Source organism: Alexandromys fortis, unplaced genomic scaffold (assembly GCF_014885135.2).
Source record: "Alexandromys fortis isolate MF-2015 unplaced genomic scaffold, M_Fortis_MF-2015_v1.1 scaffold_4, whole genome shotgun sequence".
Taxonomy (NCBI): Eukaryota; Metazoa; Chordata; class Mammalia; order Rodentia; family Cricetidae; genus Alexandromys; species Alexandromys fortis.
In genome coordinates, this window is record NW_026067944.1 from 30,532,518 (window position 1) to 30,551,560 (window position 19,043).

General features: G+C 41.8%; 1 protein-coding gene across 2 annotated transcripts in view; it reads left to right on the plus strand.

Annotated features, from left to right (window-relative positions):
- The first annotated feature begins 7,804 nt into the window (after nucleotides 1-7,804).
- The window catches only part of Cd200r1 (CD200 receptor 1), a 75,313-nt gene continuing 64,074 nt past the window's right edge, over nucleotides 7,805-19,043 (plus strand). For both annotated transcript variants that reach the window (XM_050149004.1, XM_050149001.1), the window contains exon 1: nucleotides 7,805-8,077. In XM_050149004.1, coding sequence (XP_050004961.1) covers nucleotides 8,014-8,077 — 64 coding nt within the window. In that variant the 5' untranslated portion in view covers nucleotides 7,805-8,013. The remainder of the gene's footprint in view (nucleotides 8,078-19,043) is intronic.

Genomic DNA, 19,043 nt, shown 5'->3' on the forward strand with positions numbered 1-19,043 from the left:
ACTGATACAAATGACCAAACCAGATGCATATTGTAAGAGAACACACTGAAGAAGGCTGTGGTGGAGCAGCACAGCGGCGAAAGGCAAGGATCCTTGAGGATCTGTTTGTTTAGAGTTTAACTGTGGTCTACAAATTAAAGACAGAGATTTTGTCTTTCAGAAAACAAATTTTGAATATGTAACTACATCTCCTTTTTTCTAATGTAGCACAAGGGAGACTGGATGAAATGGTCAGGTTCAGGGGACTTGCTGAAGAAACAGAGGTGGCTTGCTGACAAATGCTGCGAGAGTGGGGGACAGTAAAGAATCAAGGAGAGGGACATCTGTGTGGTAGCAGGCGAAGACCTTTAGACTAGTGGACAAGTTGGACATGATAGCAGTAATAAAATCTGCTAGTTGGTAAGAGAGCTGTCCAGGTAATGAATTACCTGGGTAAGGTCCACAGAGGAAAGGAAGGAAAAGGAAGGAAAGAAGGAACCAAGGAAGGAAGGATAAAAGAAAGATGTATAAGCTGGACACGATAACATTTTACACTGGTGGTGTTTGTTGAGTAATCTACGTGAACCGATTAAAACATTAACGGTGCTCCCATCAGCCCCTTGAATGGGGAAGAGTAGGATGAAATGGGGGCTGAGTGGACAAGAAAACCACTCTTCACCTAGACTTAGTTCTTGCTTTGAGTCACAGGATGTCACCCTCAACTCCTAGTCTTAGCTTAGGATGAAGATGCTATGTTCACCGATTCCTAGAAGTACATGAAAATCACTTCCAGAAGACGATACAAATCACACAGGCGCTCAAATTACGACCAAATTTCCTATAATTTAAAAGTACAAGCAGTGCCAGACACTTGAAACAAGTCTCCACTGGAAGAATCATACAGATAAGAATGTTTTTGACATGGTTTCTCTGTATCCCTGACACTCACTGCGTAGACCAGCCTGGCCTTGAAATCACAGAGATCCTTCTGCCTCTGCCTCTGCCTCTCCCTCTAGAGTGCTAAGATTAAAGGCATGCACCATCACCCACCAGCATGACACGTCTTAAAAAGGAATCAGACAGACATTCTAGAAGAGACAAACAGTTACGTGATTGTAAATGGTGACTTTTCTCCATCTCTATTCTCTCCATCCTTCGGTCCCCACAGCCACTGAGAAGACAACCACTCAGAGGGTAAATATTAATTGTAATTGTTTGGACAATGGATTAGGCTATTATTGGCTAGCTCTCACTTGTAAATTAACCTGTTTTTACTAACCTGTGTATTATTACATAGCCATGGCTTACCAGTGATGCCCTGGCATGTTACACCTTAGGCTGCTACATGCATCTTCCTGTCTCAGTCTTCTTTCTCTCTCTAACACTGCTTGGATTTCCTGCCTGGTTCTCTTCTGCTCAGCCATTTGCCGAAACAGCTTTATTCATCAACCAGTGAGAGAAAGACATATTCACAGCATATGGAAGGACATCCTACATCAAGTGACAGAGGTGAAGTTTGCCATTAGCCAGCCGTACAGTTTAACAGCTACCTCAAAAGGGAAACTCGTGATTTTCTTTTTTCTTTTTTTTCCATTCAACAATTTACACTTCATCCCCTCCTCCCAATCCCTTCCCACTCCCCTACTCCCACTCCTCACTCCCCCTCCCTGCTTGAGAGAGGACTGGGAACTCTGCCCTGTGGGAAGTCCAAGGCCCTCCCCGCTACATCCAGGCCTAGGGAGCTGTGCATCCATACAGACTAGGGTCTCCAAAAGCCAGAACATGCCATAAAAACAAGTCCCAGTGCCTTTATCAATGGCTTCTCAGTCAGCCCCTATTGTCAGCCACAATCAGAGAGTCGGGTTTGATCACATGCTCATTCAGTCCCAGTCCAGCTGGATTTGGTGAGCTCCCTTTAGAACAGGCACACTGTCTCAGTTGGTGGACCAACCCCTCATGGTCCAGACTTCCTTGCTCCTCTTCTCCCTCCTTCTGCTCTTCAACTGGACCTTGGGGTCTCAGTCTGTTGCTCTGATGAGGTACTTTGTCTCTATTTCCATCCGTCGCCGGACGAAGATTCTATGGTGATATTCGAGATAATCATCAGTGTGATAGTGGGGCAAGGCCAGTTCAGGCACCCTCTCCTCTGCTGACCAAGGACCTAGCTGGGGACATCCCCTTGGAAACCTGGGATACCCCCTAGAGCCAAGTCTCTTGCCAACCCTAAAATGGTTCCCTAATGTAGAACCTGCTTCATCTTCCCTGCTCCTATATTCGCCCTTTCTCTATCTCCACCCTCCCACTCCCCCAAGCTCTTGGCAGTCTTTCCCTTCTCCCTTCCCTCTCCCCCTCTCTTCTTCCCCCAACATCACCCCCACTCCTACCCCCACCCCCATGCTCCCAACTTTTGCCAGGCAATCTTGTTTGCTTCCAATTTCCAGGCGGATCTATATATGTTTTTCTTTGGGTTCACCTTGTTATTTTGCTTCTCTGGGCTTGTGAACTATAGGCTTAAGGTCCTTAGTTTATGGCTAGAGTCCACTAATGAGTGAGTCCATACAATATTCATCTTGATTTACTTAGTTTACATTCAACACGTTGAGTTCTGACTGTTTAAAACTCACCTATTCACTGAAAACGATATACATTTATAAAATACAGCATGGTTAGTTCTATATAATTTGAAGACAACATTCTTAAGCCACTGGGAGACTAAACCCATAATAATTCAACAGAACATTTATCATTCCCTTGAGAAATCTTGAGCTAATGAAATGCGAATGAATTTCAGAAAAATATTAGCTTTTGTGACTGCTGTGGTTTTCATGTTTTGTATTATTTTACTAGAAGGCCACAAGGAGTTCATTTATTCATTAACTGAACTCTACCTAAGGCATTTAAGATAATCACACTTGGAATATTCTCTTCCAACTTTTCTGCCTTAGACATTCGTGATGGTCAGATGATCATTGTCTGAATTTAGAATATTTTGCCACATTGTTAGTTTTTAGTCAAGATATGTGACAGCGATTTTCAACATTTTATTTTTGGTGTATGTGTGGGGGTTGACTTCTGTATTTTTCTGGACTTCCCAATTGCCACCTAGAAAAAACTGCCCTAGATAGGAAATATCTTAAGGCAGAAAATGCTACAAGATTGCATTTTCAACAAGATTTCTTTGGCTTCTGGGGCGAGGCATAAATGCAGTTGGTAACACAGAAAAGCGCTGTGTCTGAGCACAGAATTGGATCTGATTCTTTTCCAGCATTTATCCTTATGCAAAATACACTGCCATTGTGCCATGTGACCTTTTAAATGACATGTCTTCTGGCTATGGCACCCACACTATCCATTAGGCAACCAGTTGTAATGGGGGTTTTTTGTTGTTGTAATTTTTTTTTTTGAGACAAGGTCTTTCTGTGTAGTCCTGGAAGTCCTGGACCTTGCTATGTAGACCAGGCTGGCCTCAAACTTATGGAGATCTACTTGCTTCTGCCTGCTTCTGCTTCCTGAATTCTAGGGTTAAGCATTAGTTTTGGTTTCACAAAATTGCTGTAAGCAGCAAAGAGCAATATTAATATAAAGTAAATTACAGCTCATGGTTTATTTATTAAACAATCACACAACAACAACAACAACAACAACAAAAACGCAATGAAATAAGAAGTGTGTGAAACTGAAAGAGAAAAAAATAGCAGATGACTACTTCCTGGCAGATATATGGAAGACAATATAGACCATTAGAAATGGATTAGAAAATGAAAGTCTAACTAATAGTACCCAACTATGAAGGAAGCTTTCTGGAGTTTTATTCCTGCTTCCACACAAGTCATCTGTGTCTCTTTGGAAAATCTACCTAGTCCTTTTGCTAAGAAGGAACAATGTAAGGTGGGAATAATAAAGGTTGTGTAGAGAATTCTGCATACGGTTGTGTAGAGAATTGAGCAGAATAATATTTGTGAAGTGTTTAGGGCTTGACTTAGGTTGTTAAGTGTAGGGCTTAGAAAGTGTTCTTTACCATCGATATGACCTGTGAGATTTAGAATTGATTCTTTGCAACAAATAAAACATCACTACAGTTTCTTTATGTATACAAAGCGTGCGAATATACTAACCACTGCACACGGTGCTCACTTGTTTGATAGTGTATGTACTTCGTTTTCAGACGTCCTGGTCTAATTTTTCTGTACACTTTGTAAAATTATTGCAAAATGGTTAGCTCTTACATGACACACACATTTAGTTGGAAAATTATAACAAGATGGTTAGCTCTTACACGACACACACACATACCATTTTCTGAAGGTTGTTTTTCTGTTGATGACATAGCGTAAGTAGAAGTGAAAATTTTCAAGGTAAATATCAACAACACAATAGGATGTGAAAGGAGAAGCGTGCAGTGTATGGGCTGCATCACTGTTTTCAGTGTCGGGGACTGACCATGCTGGGCAAGCACTCAGCCTCTGAGCTACACCCCAGCCCTTTGCGGGCGAGAAATACTCCTGAGCAGATGTTTACTTGAAAGGCATTTGTAGACAGATAGGTAATTTTTGAGCAAACCAAAGGTCCAAGTTTGTGGTTGTCATGGCTTACAGCGGCTCTAACTTACTAAGGGCTGCTGAGCCAAGCTTTTGGCTACCACATCATGGATCTATACCATCCCGTCTGCTTTGTTTTGTTTTAAATCGACATGACACCATTCTGATTTTTATGTTTTGCTTTCTTTCTTCCTCAAATTCCCTGGTTCTTAATAGAACTATCTTCTAGAAGAAGACAGTTAGAGGTTTTGCATTTATGCTTGAGCAGTTTCTTCCTCTTGATGCTTTCTCATTTTTCTGTTCTGTTTCTGAAAAGCACATGCAGGAAGAAACTAGCGCCAGAGATTTTTCAGAGAGAAGCCTTTACAAGATGCACACACACTTCTCTTATTATGGTGGTTCTCACTGCACATCTTCAGCGGGTGATGATAAACTCCTGGTGCCTTAATTTAAATGCTTGGTTTTTTAAAATTTTATTTTTAATTAAAAATTTTCACCTCCTCCCCTCCTCCCATTTCCCTTCCCCTCCTACCATCTCCCCCCTCCAATCCAAATGCTTGTACTTAAGAAAAGAAGGTGGACATTGAGAAATTTGGGGTGTGGGGCTTTAGGGTAGACGATGTGAGGGGGTGATGAGAGAAAAAACCCACTCTATCTTCTGTTTTGTGAGTTGTGTGCTGTGGCAACCATTGACTCGACTCTTACACATCTTGGTTAAAGACTGTGGTTTGTTCTCAGATGAGCACCCAGGGAGCGAGCCTGTGAAAGTCACAACTGAAATCTCAGACTGGGGGTGGGGGCCTAGTTTGAAGACCTCACAGGCAGCAATGCTCAGTTCAGCTCAGCCACCAGGTCTCCTTAGACTTTGCCAGGTCTCTTGAGCTTGGTTTTGATATTAGCATCGGGCAGGCATTAAAATAAACGACAAGCATTTTCATTTGTTTTTGAGGCTGGGAATGTGACTCAGCTTATGCTATGCTTGCCTAGCATGCAAGAAGCCCAGGGTTCCATCGCCAGCACACCAGGTGTGGTAGCGCATGTCACAGTAGAATCTCAGTCGTGGGGTGGTGAAGACAGGACGATCAGGGGTTCAAGGTCATTCTCAGATACACAGAAAGTTTGAATCCATCGCATCTCAAAAATAAATGATAAAGACAATAAAATTAAATAAAAGCAAAATGAAACAATGTATGCTCTCTCTCGTTCTTGGATGTGTGTGTGTGTGTGTGTGTGTGTGTGTTTACATGACATGATGCTTTTATGAAGGACAAGGATTACTGTGGAGTTGGTTCTGCTCTCTCTCTCTCTCTCTCTCTCCCTCCCCCCTCTCCTTTTATGTAGTTTCTGGGGATTGTAATTAGGTCTTCAGTTTTGTAAGGTGTAGGAGGAGAGACAGAGGCCACTAGTTGGTTTTTGCCCCCGCCCCCCTCCCCCGGGTAGCTTAGACCCGAAATAATCACACAGAAACTGTATTAATTAAATACAGTTTAATTGGCCCATTAGCTCTAACTTCTTATTGGCTAACTCTTACATCTTAATTTAACCCCTTTTTATTAATCTGTGTATTGTGATGCGACAGTGGCTTACTGGCTAAAGTTTTTAGTTTGTCTCCGGTGGCTCCATCACTTCTGTCTGACTCCGCCCTTCTTTCTCCCAGCATTTAGCCTAGCTTTCCCTGCTAAGTTCTGCCTTGCTATAGACCCAAAGCAGTTTCTTTATTCATTAACGGTAATCACAGCACACAGAGGGAAATCCCACATCAGAACGGACAACACCTTTACCCACTATGCCATTTTGCTGCCCTGATCATGAATTTTTGGTGGCATTAAAAACAGCTCACGCTATTACAATACCAAATGGGAAAAATGCAGTCATGACTAAGGAAATTAAAATTAGCTGGTCTCACTGACACCGCCTGGCAGGGAACTTAAACCTACTTCTGTTCTGTTGTCAGAACCTCCAGGACTAACAGCTTCGTGTGATGGAAAAATGACATCACGATTTAAATGACATTTCTTCGATTTTTCTTTTCAGATATCTGATGAATCATTGAACAGAAGGACAGCTACTCTTCCCTCACTGTCATAGCCCAAGCCTTCAAGCCTTCCTTGCTCTTAAGGATCTCATCTTATGATGTGAATCAGATTGATTCACTGAGAAAGCTTGAGGGGGGGAGGGGAGGATATACATAGTTTAATGTTTGGTAAGAGGGAAGAGGGAACTGCTAACTTTGAAAAAAAAATGCATGTTGTTTTATCTTTTTTCCTGTTTGCACTGTTTTCTTCCCCTTCCTGGAGCACTTTGTCGTGGGGTAGGAAATTCTTACCACAGCCACAGAATTTTTTTTTTTTTTGTCTTTCTTCCTCTCAACTGTAATCTAAGCGCACATTAACTAGCAACATTACACCGAATTTTTTCTGGAAAGTCAGAATCTCAGATGTGTGACAAATGAAAGATGATTATCTGTGCTTACACTAACCTTTCTCTCCCAAAGTCAGGGAGCAGGGAGATTCAATGTTAAAACTCCAACAGAGACTCGTGGCTGAATGTCCACTGATCTGACAAATGGACTCTGTGGACATAATTCAGCTAAGAGTCTGCACACGGAGAGACAGTGATGGATTCCCTGAGCAAATCAATCACAGAGGATCCTTCTAAGAGAGGCAGACAGGTCACAGTCAGGGCATCAGGTTTGACAGCAGAGCAAAGGCCAGCATGATGTATCCACAGGCCAGAGAGCAGAGATGTCGTCTAGGTTCTGGGAAAGACTGAGTCCCCAGAAGTGAAGCCCTGGCCATGCCTTGAGTTTTAGCTCCTTACAGCCATCTAGACTCTGACTCCTAGGCACCGAATTTGTGTTGTGTTAAGCCACCAATTTTGGGATTGCTAGAGTATTACCAGAAAAGTGGCATGCTTTCGATGCTCCAGTGTTATGTTTGGACCTCCAGACAAGATTGCAATTTCACCCAAGCATTTCCAAAGAGAAATATATATTATACATTAAAAGACTGGAAAAGGCTGTGCACTTTTTTTTTTTCCTATTGGAGAATTTCCCTGAAGTTAATTGTGATCGGAACATTTACAAGTGTAGGCTCCAAATAGGTCAACATCCCATGCCTGTTTTGAATGGACAAATCCATCTGTCTCAGGCATGTTCAGAGCCTTATTGTACAGTTTATCTGTGAGCAGCAGGAGAGGAGGACCAATGAGCTGGAAGATAACTCACTCTGCTTCCTCTGCAAAGCATTGCACAGGAAATCTACTGCTGTGTCAAGTCCCAGAGAAGTTTCTTCTCTTCCAGCTTACTAATCAGACTGCAACACGTCGAGTCCAAGGAAAGGGCAGGGAGGAAAGGAGAGCTCGCTGCTGATGGTCAAGAGGTGCTACCACACAGAAGCCAACGGGCGAGCAGAGGGAGCCTGGCCATGGTCACTACTGCTCTCCTACCTGTGAGGAGAAAAAGTACCGAGTGAGCAGCAGACACCAGAAACCAGAAATGCTCTGCTTTTGGAGAACTTCTGACCTAGCGGTACTCTTGATATGGGGGGTCTTTGTGGCTGGTGAGTCTGAACTTCCTTTGGGAGAAGTACTAGGGGTGAGAGACCTGCTGTGCGCTGCTTTTGAGCTTTGCCCTTTTTGCCAGGCAGTGCAAACCAATTGCTGTTGTAGAGATGGGGGTGGGGGTCCTCTAGATGTGAGGCATCTCATCACTCCTCTTTTCTGCTTTGCCATATTTATTTTGCTTTGTGTCCTACAATATATGCATGACTATAATTTCCTCCACTGTCATGTCCTCATCTCCCCACCCCTTTGAGGACAAGGAAGAATAAATTAAACACATACTCATAGCAAGCGAAGTGACATGGGTTCTCTGTATTTTCTTCCTCTTGGAGAAAAATTAAAATGACTGTCATCTTCCATATCTCGCCTAGGTCTTTCTTGCCAACAGTGTAAGTCGGGAATACTTGTTTTTTTTTTTTCTATTACTTTCTGTGACTGTGGGGTTTATGCATAGAATTACGCTGGCATATCAGTGATGTATGTCTGTATTTATCTTGAAGATGTGTGGGCTAAGGGAGACACTTTCTGAATCAGAAGGTGCACTCCTCGGTGTCTGCATTCTTGTAGGAGGTGAACAGAATTTGGGGCTACTGTGGGGGTGTCCTGGTTTCACTATAGAAGGTAGGTAGGAGTTAGTGTGGGAGGGCATTTTCGTGTTTCACTTTTAGTGGATGGAGAAGCTGCAAAGGAACAACGCACTTAGTTCTAAATTTTATAGTTCAGCGATTTAAAGGAGAAATGGTATTTTTTTTCTCTCATCAGAATTCCTTTAAAATCGTTTCTGTCATCTCCCAGAAAAAGAGTATCTCATGATAACCTTGTTTGTGAGCACACGTAAAATAGCTCTGTTCTACCACCGCACCTCTCTGCTGAGATTTTTTACATGTCTTTTCTCTTTGATGTGCGTAGCAACCCAGTGAGGTAGGCATGGAAGACAGCTCCAACTTACAAAGCTAGAGCTCGAAGCTTAGAGAGGCGAAATGGTTTGTCCGTGGTTCTAAAAAGGACATTATGAAACACTTGAGTGAGCCGTTTGCCCGTAGGCTTTTCACTGCCCACAACCACCCTCTGTAGCACTGCTAGACAGTGCTAAGCTAATATTGGGCTAGAAGGTAAATGGGAAAAGAAAGATCTTCATCTTTCAGTAGCTGAGCTTCTCTAGAGAGCTCCTGAAAACCGTGCAGGATGAGTTTGACAGGGAAAGTCGGGCAGACAAGGAGCTGTTTGTGTCCTGTTGCACATTAACTTAGCGAAGCAGACAGAAAAGCAACAAAATGGAAATGCTAACAGATAATTTGAACTTTAAAGGCGTAAAGGTCAATTTTTAAAGCTGAGTCTGAACACAAGTTGGAGACTCTGCATTCATCAAATCTTTGAAGTCCTTGCTGGCATCATAAAGTCATCGAGTGTTTAGAACACAAATAAGCAAAAAACTTTATACACACGATCTGCACGCTAAGTTCACGGAGAAACCATTTAGGATGGGGAGCTGAAAGCCAGCCAGGGCCACAACTTTATGGCTTGTTACTGGTGTTGCAGACAGGAGTAAAGGAAGGGCGGCAGGGTAGAGGACAGGATGCTTTTGTTTTGCCTGTTTACTGTAAACTGTAAACCAAGTGGTATTTATCTAATGAAATAGTCAAAGCAGAAGTTAAGAAGAAGCTAAACTCCCCATCTCATATGTGGCTGCTTGTCCTCCACTTTCATGGACCATACCATTTCTGTCTACTTACTTTTGCCCCACTGTCTTCTGAGTTTCCCTATGTTCGAATTATAGTTTCATGTTCTGACCGAAATCATTACACCGTCTATTAAAGTTACTGGTTTTACTAATGTAAGTTAAAAAAAAAGAGAGAGAGAGAGAAAAAAGAAAAAAAAAAGAAGAAAGGAACCAACTCGCCAGTGGTTTTTTTTTTTTTTCTTTTCATAATTTTTACTCCTTTTTCTCATCTTCCACTAGGGGGCAGGAGGATACAACCTGCTCTCAGTTCTAAAAAGATTAAAAGCAACATCAGAAAAGCAGAGAATTGTCCTTGCTAACTTCAGTCCTATCTTCCTTTTTTTTTTTTTTTTTACTTTGTGTCTGCTGTAAATTTGTCTATTAGCTTAATATACAGGTGTGTTTCTCTCTGGAACTTCATGCTCAATATTCTGGTAAATAAAAATTCTAAGAGTGCTCTCTCTCTCTCCCTCTCTCTCCTCCCTCCCTCTTTCTCGCTCTCTCTCCCTCCCTCTTTCTATCCCCCCCCCACCGTGCATGTGTAAAGTGTGAAAGAATGCCAACTAAACATTTCCAGCAATCTAAATGAGGGAGACAGAAATAAAATTAAATCTTCAAGGAACATTTAAAATCAGAAAAAATTAAAGTAAAAACGGGGAACGGTAAAACCATAGGGTGTTGACAGCGTTACAGAGGATCTGGTCTTGAGTTTGGCCTTGGCTGAGCTTTGGATAGATAGGGTAAGTCAGAGAGGGAAATTGGGAGGAAGGATGTGTAACAGGAACAAAGGCCAGGAGGATCTGTGAGACGATGGTCTCTAACTTGCAGGAACAGCGTATCATACAATAATAAAAAATAAGACTGCATTTCAAGGGCATTTAATGGAAAATTGGTTATCTGGATATTGTACAGTTAACAGTGAGGTCATCTATTAGCTTGTAAAAAGAAACAATATTCTAAGGCAGTAGTTTTGGAGGATAATGTGACAGTTATCCTGTTGTTTGGCAATGGCACTTAGTAAAGTCTTCCCTTTGAAGCAGAAAGAGGGGGTTTCTTAGCAGGGGTTCCTACAATAGGAGTTCCATGCTATTATATTGGCGCCTGAGAAGAGAATAGTAGAGGAAGGTCATGATGCTGGGCATTCCTCTCCATACTGGGGAGTATAGGGAAACCCAGCATTTTTGAAGCACGCTCAGAGCAGGTGTTTCTTCAAAGTCAATACAGAGAGTCGAATGACAGAGGAAACACCAGAAATGCTTGCATTCAGGTCTGAGGAGCAATAACAATTTCTTTTCCTCTATAACAGAGAGCAAGGTCTCATAAGAGATGGGAAAGAAGACAATATCACAACAGAATATGTGCTTAGCCTTAGCTAGGAGAAAAGAAATGCTCTGAGATTGAGAAATAGGTTGAGACAGACTTTAGCTACAGGGAGGCTGGCCAGCTCAGAATGGCTAGAACAAGATGGGGATAAATGAAGGTGCTCACTGTAGGTAAACTGCTTATGAGTAAGACCATGGGAATTTCGGCTGATGAGCTCCTGAACAAAACGATCCAGCGGTCATTTGGTTTTATATTGCGTCTGAAGAATTGGTCTATGCAGTCATTAAAAAGCGATGCGTGACAATGAGGTTTTGCCTCTTCTTTCATGTTGTCCCCGACTCCCATTTTCTAGCTCCTGACTGGGTCTAGGGAGCAGGACAGTGGGTGTTATGTGGGTTTTGATTGTGTGACACTAATATTTCCTAAGAAGTAATCACCATTCATCACTTGAAGAAATGATAAACATCGCAGACATATGTAATTTTTATGAGAGTTGATTATAATCTACTCATTTTCCCCCAAGACCTGACATCATTTATGCATTAACACTAAACAAAGAATTTTAAGGTTTTCATACCTAGAATGTATATGCCTTACATGTCTGGAAACTTCCATTCTGAGAACACAATCTTATTTGTGTTTAAGGAAAGTACCATAAAGAAGCTGCAGCGTTGAGGTACACCTGGGAGTTCTGCTTATAGAGAAGAAATTTTCTTTAAGCATCTCTGAGGCTCCAAACTGTTGATGATGTGGCAGGTTTTCCTGGAGTCAGACTTAGATGCGGTTAGGTGTATAGAACATTCCTCCATCTCAGCCATCTCTCTCCCCAGACACAGCAGGCAGGGGTGGTGGTACTACTGAGCTAGCTGTCCTTCGAGAGATAACACACTGATCAGAATGCCTTTTACGCACCGCCCCCAATCATTTGTTGGGTGGGCTGACCTTGGGAGGGCTTGATTTTGAGCAAGGAAGGCAAACCACCCTCTGAAGTCCCAGAAAACTGAGGGCTGTCTGCTGGCAGCGCTCTTGGCTGGGGCAAGGGGCTGTCCCTGAAGGGAATTCTGGGTGGCACATTCTAGATAAGCACAGTACTTGCCACCTCCTATAGTCTTAATTCCATCGTGAAATTCTGTGTCTCTATCTAGTCTTATTTCCCCAATTAATATTATATCTTTAACTTTTATTTCACTTCCTTTTTGCTGTTGAAATGTTCTGTTTTCTTTTGTATGAAAAGAATTATTAAGAATTTTATGTCTGAAACCTTTATTTTACTTTCATTATCAAAGCACGTTGTTTGCTGGCGATGTGTAGAGTTCTGGGCAGAGATCGATTCCCCTGCCCCCCTTTTAGCACCGAAAAATTCTCATGAGAAGCCAGCCTGCCACTCACAACATCATTTCTCTAAATTTAATCTCCTATCTTCTGGGGCTGTTTTCAACATTACATCCTCATTGCTGGGGTTTGCCACATTTAATCTGTCTAACTGTAGTATTTCATCGATAAGGGGTTACTTAATCTTTTTAGACAGTATTTCCCCACTTATGAAACAAGTGGGTACGACACTATTAAGAGATACAGACTTTGCAGAAGGGAAGGACTCAAGATGCCTCTACATTAAATTCCTTCATTTTATATGAGGACCAATAAAGCCTAGCCATGTTCCAGGAACTGCTGACCCTGTCCCCTCACCTTTCAGTGGACGGGCTGGCTTGGAACAGCTCTCCAGTGCCAACAACAGAAGGGAAAGAGCCGCAACAAGAGTGTGTGTATGCAACCTCTGGTTTCAGATGGGATGCGCTGGAAATGACAGTGACATTCAAGAGAGGAACAATAGTGACTAAAGGTTTGAGATCCCTGTTTAGGAAAAACAAGTCACAGCTAGAGTGAGGCTCCATCATTTGGTCAGTTAGGAAGGGGATGTTCTGCCACATGTCTGTCACTGTGCTTTGTACCGAGGATATTTGGTGAAGAAAGATGTGGAGGGGCTGGAGATGTAGCTCAGTACCAGAGCATTGCTCTGTCAGGTATAAGGCTTTAAATTAAACCCAAGCACTTCAAAAAAGACAGCTATAGATCATGTTCTCTGGGAGCTTAGAATCTGGCGGCGATTATTAAATAATAAAATAACTAAGCAACATAAAGAATGTAGGGAAAATACGGGGTTGCATAAAATGTAGTTGGTGAGTCTAATCTTGCCAGAAGTGACAGAGAAGGTGAATGGCAGAGCTATCCAGGGAGAGCTCTGAGAGGAGCCCTCAGGCTGGTGGAACAGCCTGTCGCCACACAGAGAGAGCTGAGGTACGGTTGGGGTGAGCGAATCCACAGTGTGGAGGTTTAGCGGGAATTCTGGATGATGGGAGTGATAATGGGAGAAGAATTAGAGAAACAAGAGTAGGTGACGACCCACGGAGGGTGTTGCATGTCTGAAACCTCAGCATTTAGGTTGGTGGGGCAGGCGGTATGGCCAACCTAGGCTACCTAGTTAGACACGGTCTCAAAGGAGCAAACGAAGTCAACAAATGTTTTTAAAACTAGAGGGCAGCTGATGCTTGAGAGGAATACCTCACACCAAGGTGCTGGAGGACAAAGGTAGTTTGGTAGTTTACCGAGAGGGTCCTGAATAGGAGGCAAGGAGACAGAAAAGGAAATGTGTAGGTGTCGTGGTGGAGGTGAAGAAAGGGGCTTCACAAGGAGAAAGTGACCATGTGTGTTGTTAACTTAGAGAACAGAGAGAGGCAGCCCAAAGATTAGTAAGTATATTTAGGAGCAGTACTGTCCTGCAAATATGAGTCATAGTTAACTATATGTGTATTCAAAAAGTTTGAGGCAAGAGAAGCTGCTAGTTTCTTTTTTTGTTTGTTTGTTTTGAGACAGGGTTTCTCTGTGTGGTCCTGGCTATCCTGGAACTCACTCTATCGAACTCACAGAGATGCACCTGCCTCTGCCTCCAGAGTGCTTGGATTAAAGGCCAGCACCACTACCACCCAGCATAGCAAAGGAAGGTTTTAAAGGTGGAAAGAGAAGGATTACACAGGATGTCTTCAAGCTGTCATTGTTGGCTGCAAGGATTTGTGCCATGAGTGGGGTCTGTCCGTATTTACCCATCGTCGTTAGGTAAATGTCTTGCTTTCTGTGTAAGGAACCAGGGGCCTTTATCCCAAGTTCTACAGAGTCACGATAGCTCTTGTTACTACCAAGATCCCTGTCTGTCATGATCTTCTGGCTTTATTCATTTTATTCAATGTTTAAAAATAAGCTTTAATACAAACTCTCCAATATAAAAACCCAGCCAAACTGCTCAGGTGCACAAATGCAGCTGAAGAGATAGAATTTGACTGTAAAGACGCCGGTGTCTTTCAATATTGCCGTTTGAGTAGAAGGCGGGGGAGCAGCCAGATTGCTGGTGCTGCTGGGGAAGTGAGTGGGAGGGAGGCGATGCTGAGAGCCCCGGCCACTCATTCTAGAAGTGAGGTAGCAAAGAAGGGAAAAGACTGTAGCAAGATGGGAAAACAGAATCCACCCCCTTTTAGTTTTAAAATCCCTATCAACGGTGGTAGATCTGGGACAGTGCTAGGGATAAGGACACCATCTGAGACAATGCGGTTGCTCAGTAGGAATGTCTTTCTGATCTGTGTGTTTGTGTGATTTTAAGGTACTTAGTAACTTCCCTTTTTCTTTTGGCATTTTCTTACTTTACCGTGAAATGTCACTGCCTGCCCAAATAACCCCTTTGCATGTTACAGGAAAATTTACTTCTATGACCCTTTCTAAGGTGATGACAAAAAGTTGAAGTGGTAAATACATGGAGATTCCAAATGATTAAGTCTGGCTATTTTTATTCCCAAAGCAAACCTTAATTGGTCCCTTCTTAGAAGTTGCCCAGGGGCTGTTGTGACCCGGTACTTTTAAGATGTGTCTTGCGGAGTCAGGTGGTGGTGGCATAAACCTTTAATCCCAGGAGTCAGGAGACAGAGGCAGACAGATCTCCGAGTTCAAGGCCAGCTGGGTCTACAGAGGAAGTTCCAGGACAGCCATGGCTACACAGAAAAATCCTGTCTCAAAAAAAAAAAAAATCAAGCAATCAAAACAATAACACAACAACAACAACAATAGCAACAGCAGATGTACCACACGGAGTCTTCTATGGCCATAAACTGCTAGGGACACTCAGGCTTTCGAAGTTCCAGGCAGCTGTGTTTTCATGAACCTTTCCAGGTGTGTGTGGAAAGAGGCGGCGTTAAAGAGCACTGCTGTAGGACTTTCTTAGTTTCTTTGCGGCTTGGGTTATCCCTGTGCTACAGCCAGAGGATCGTGGCTCATTCTGATGCACCCGTCTTGCAAAGTGGACTTTAACCTCCCACTGGCAGGGCATCTGAGACCTTGCTTCATCCCTCCTAACATGCCCAGAGCTCTGCCAGCTAAGGGACACTAAGTTACTTCACTGTTAGTAGCCTTAAACATCCTTACTACCTCATGTGTCTGCAATCATGACCCCTTAGGACTTTTCGAAAGGAAACCGCTTTGCTGTTTGCCTCATGCTCCTTCAGTACATCTAGACTCCTGCTTCCCCACTTAGCTGTCTTGGTTCTTTTAACCTCTACCTCTTTCCGTCTACAAGCACGCGGTGTCTCTCACTGTAAGGCACTTCCTCTGTCTTTACACACCAGGTATTGCTCAATCTCTTTCCCACGTTTGTCATGAACAGGTAACAAAGTCACATCTAGGGCAGAATCCTTGAGAGTTTAAACCTCCATTTTGTTGACTCAGTCGGCTCTGCTCTCTAGGCCCTTTCAGGCTGGCTTCCTCTTCAGCGTCTTTGCTAAGATGGCTTCCTTGTAAGTCCTGAGAACCATCACGGACATTCTTATTGCCAAGTTTTAATGTTTTTACTTCAAGGTTTTCCTTTTTGTGTTAGGAGATCTTATTTCTTCTGGACTTCTTGATACTATGCTTATTTCTGCTTTGCTGCGCTTTCTGCCAGGTTCACAGCCTCCCGCAGAACCCTAGGTATGCAGGTTTGAAAGGTCTGTGTTTGACCTTTTCTCTAATTTACATACCACAGGCAGACACTCAGCAGATCACAGGCTTGAGCCCACATGCAGTCACTCATATTTTAAATTAGCCTATTCTTTACTCTAGTGTCTAGAGTTGCTGGAAGGATTAGGCCCAACAATGTAACTGAAATTTTTGGCATGGTTTGTATTCATGAACATTTAAAAATGATTATTTTATAGTTCTCCAAGAGTTTTCACATACGTTGTTTCTTGCCATTTAGTTAGCTCTCTATAGATTGACTTTTTTTTTTTTTTTTTGGCCATTTTCAGTTTCTTGAGAAATAAGAGTTTTTTTTTTTTTTTTTTAAAGACACAGCAAGATGGTTTTTATTAGCAGTTGGCACAAGTTGCTGACACAGGTAACTACTTTGCTGTGGAATAAGATTTATTTTTTGCAACAATTATTGTTTGCTTTCAAAATCTTATCTTCCTGTTGAATTGTTTAAATTTTTGTGTCTTAAGACTTGCTTTTGTAATTATTTTCTTCATGTCTTCATTTTACAAACTGTGTGGGTGTTTATTTGATCTTCGCACCCCATCTGATCAGTAGAATTGGAGTTGTTAGTCATGATAACTAAGATGCTGTTCATTCTTTTGTCAAAGTTTTTGACATCTTTTATCCAGTTTCTATTTATTCAGCTTTCCCATTTTTTCCCCAAATTGGTTGTATGTATTCTGTATATTTTCTGAGGAAAACTTGCCTTCGTTCATCATAAATGTGTGAACAATCTTTAGAATTTTGCTTGGCAATCTGTTAGTGATTTTTTTTCCATAAAAAGAATTTAAGTTCTGGAGTTAAATATTTCAGTATTATTATTTCTAGTTTCAGTTTTCTATGGTTAGTAAAGTTTCTGGCTAAAGTCAACTGTCACACTTTATCTGGAACTTTCTTCCTGGTTTCAGTACTTGAACTCACACATCCCAGGAAGTCCCACAGCTCCTGCAAGTATTACTTTACCATCGTCAACTCTGTGCAAGATGAAAAACCCCAAACTACCCTTGTTTTTTTCTTCAGGGATTTTATTTATTTTATTTTTATATTTAAATATTTCCATTCTTTTTGTCTGAGGAGTGAGATAGGAATTTCTTTCACATGCCTAGTTATCCCTCTTAATACCATCCAATAATAATGTAACGAATCACCCTTGCCTATAGGAGCTTAAGTGCCACTCATAACGTCAGGCGCTCAGTTCCCACATGTGTAATTAAGAGACTGAGGTTCTCAGAAACCCATGTAAGACGACAGGGACAAGAAATGAAGACTTAATATATTGGCTGATATTCTGACTCAGATTTTGATGTCTCCCTTCCTCTGTCTTGATAGAACTTTGGGTTTCTGTCCAGAATTTTGTTACTTAACACCCAGCTAGAGTGCTGTCTGCTACTAGGTTGGTATCTTCAATAAGAAAAGATGGTTTCATAAAGTCTAAGAATATGAAACAAAGTCCTAGGTCAATTGTGCCAGTTATGCTTAAAATATTAAAAACAAAACATACAAATTTGTACTTTTTATTTATTTGCAATTATTTTAATTTTCTTCTCTGTTAAATATATTATGTTGTGTACTGTAAGACATGCGTAGACATGAAGGGCTGGTTGCATACCAAGGCCCTGAATAAGTAAGAGGCAGAATGCTGGAGTCTCCCCCAACTCTGCCCAGCAGCAGCCACTGTCTTTGGAGCTCATGATTCCCTTTGTAGAACAGCTGCTTCCTTAACTCTCTATTCATCATCACATGTATGTGCTGCCCTGAAGAATAATGTGTCTCTTGCTTTTTTGTGTGTTGTGCCTAACAGGAATATTGAACTTTTTCTTTATAATTGCTTTCAATTGCTCAGTGCAAATGAACCATCTCAGTTTACTTGGAACTCTGTTTTTAAATTCTGGTTTAACCACTAAGATTTCTGCAGTTAAGGAAGCTCATTAGGCCCATGAAAGCAAGCTCCCACTCATCATATATCCTCCTCAAGACCAAAACAAAACAAACAAAACAAAACAAAAACAAACCCCAAATTGACTATTTTTAAGACCCTGTCCTTTATGTTTAAACTTTTCATTTATTTGATTTTCCTATCAAGGGTGAGAGTAATCCATGTTTAAATTTTTTTCTATTTATGCGGTATATATACATGCGTATATGCATGTATGCTTTGTGTGTGTATGTGTATTTGTGTGCATGTCTGTGTGTATGTGTGTGCATATGTGTATGTGCATGGATGCTCTTAAATGTACGTGTGGTGTTCCTGGATCTTCAGGTTAGCTATCACAGTCTTCAACCAGTTTCTCTACCATACAGTGAAAACTTCTGCATTAGAGTAGAATACAGTGAAGTCATTTGGATGATGATAAATTAGTCTCATAACCTCTGGAAAACAGGCAATTCAATCACACATTTCAAAGAGTTTTCAATCTCATTTTATCTGTAACTCAAAAATACTTTGGAAAAACGACACTTTTCTAACCTATAGCTACAACATGCAGCTTGTGAAATGTAGAAAAACATCCACTGAGCCACAATTAAAGTTCCCACATTAACCTTTGCTGGAGCCAGGAGTTTTCCACACCAACGTGACCTTATTATTCTGTGGTTAGCAAAAATCACCTCGCAGTTGGGCTACATAAAGGTCTGCTAACGCCGTCTGAATTTCTGGATCTTCTCTGATGAAGATATGAATCATAAAGTTACATTCATTTAAAATAAAACCTTGAATTGGGCAGTGGTGGTACATGTGTTTTATCCCAGCACTCAGGAGACAGAGGCAGGCGGATCTCTGAGTTTGAGACCAGCCTGGTGTATGTAGCAAGCTCCAGGCCAGTCAAAACTACATAGATAGATCTTGCTTGACAATAAATGAATAAGTAAGATAA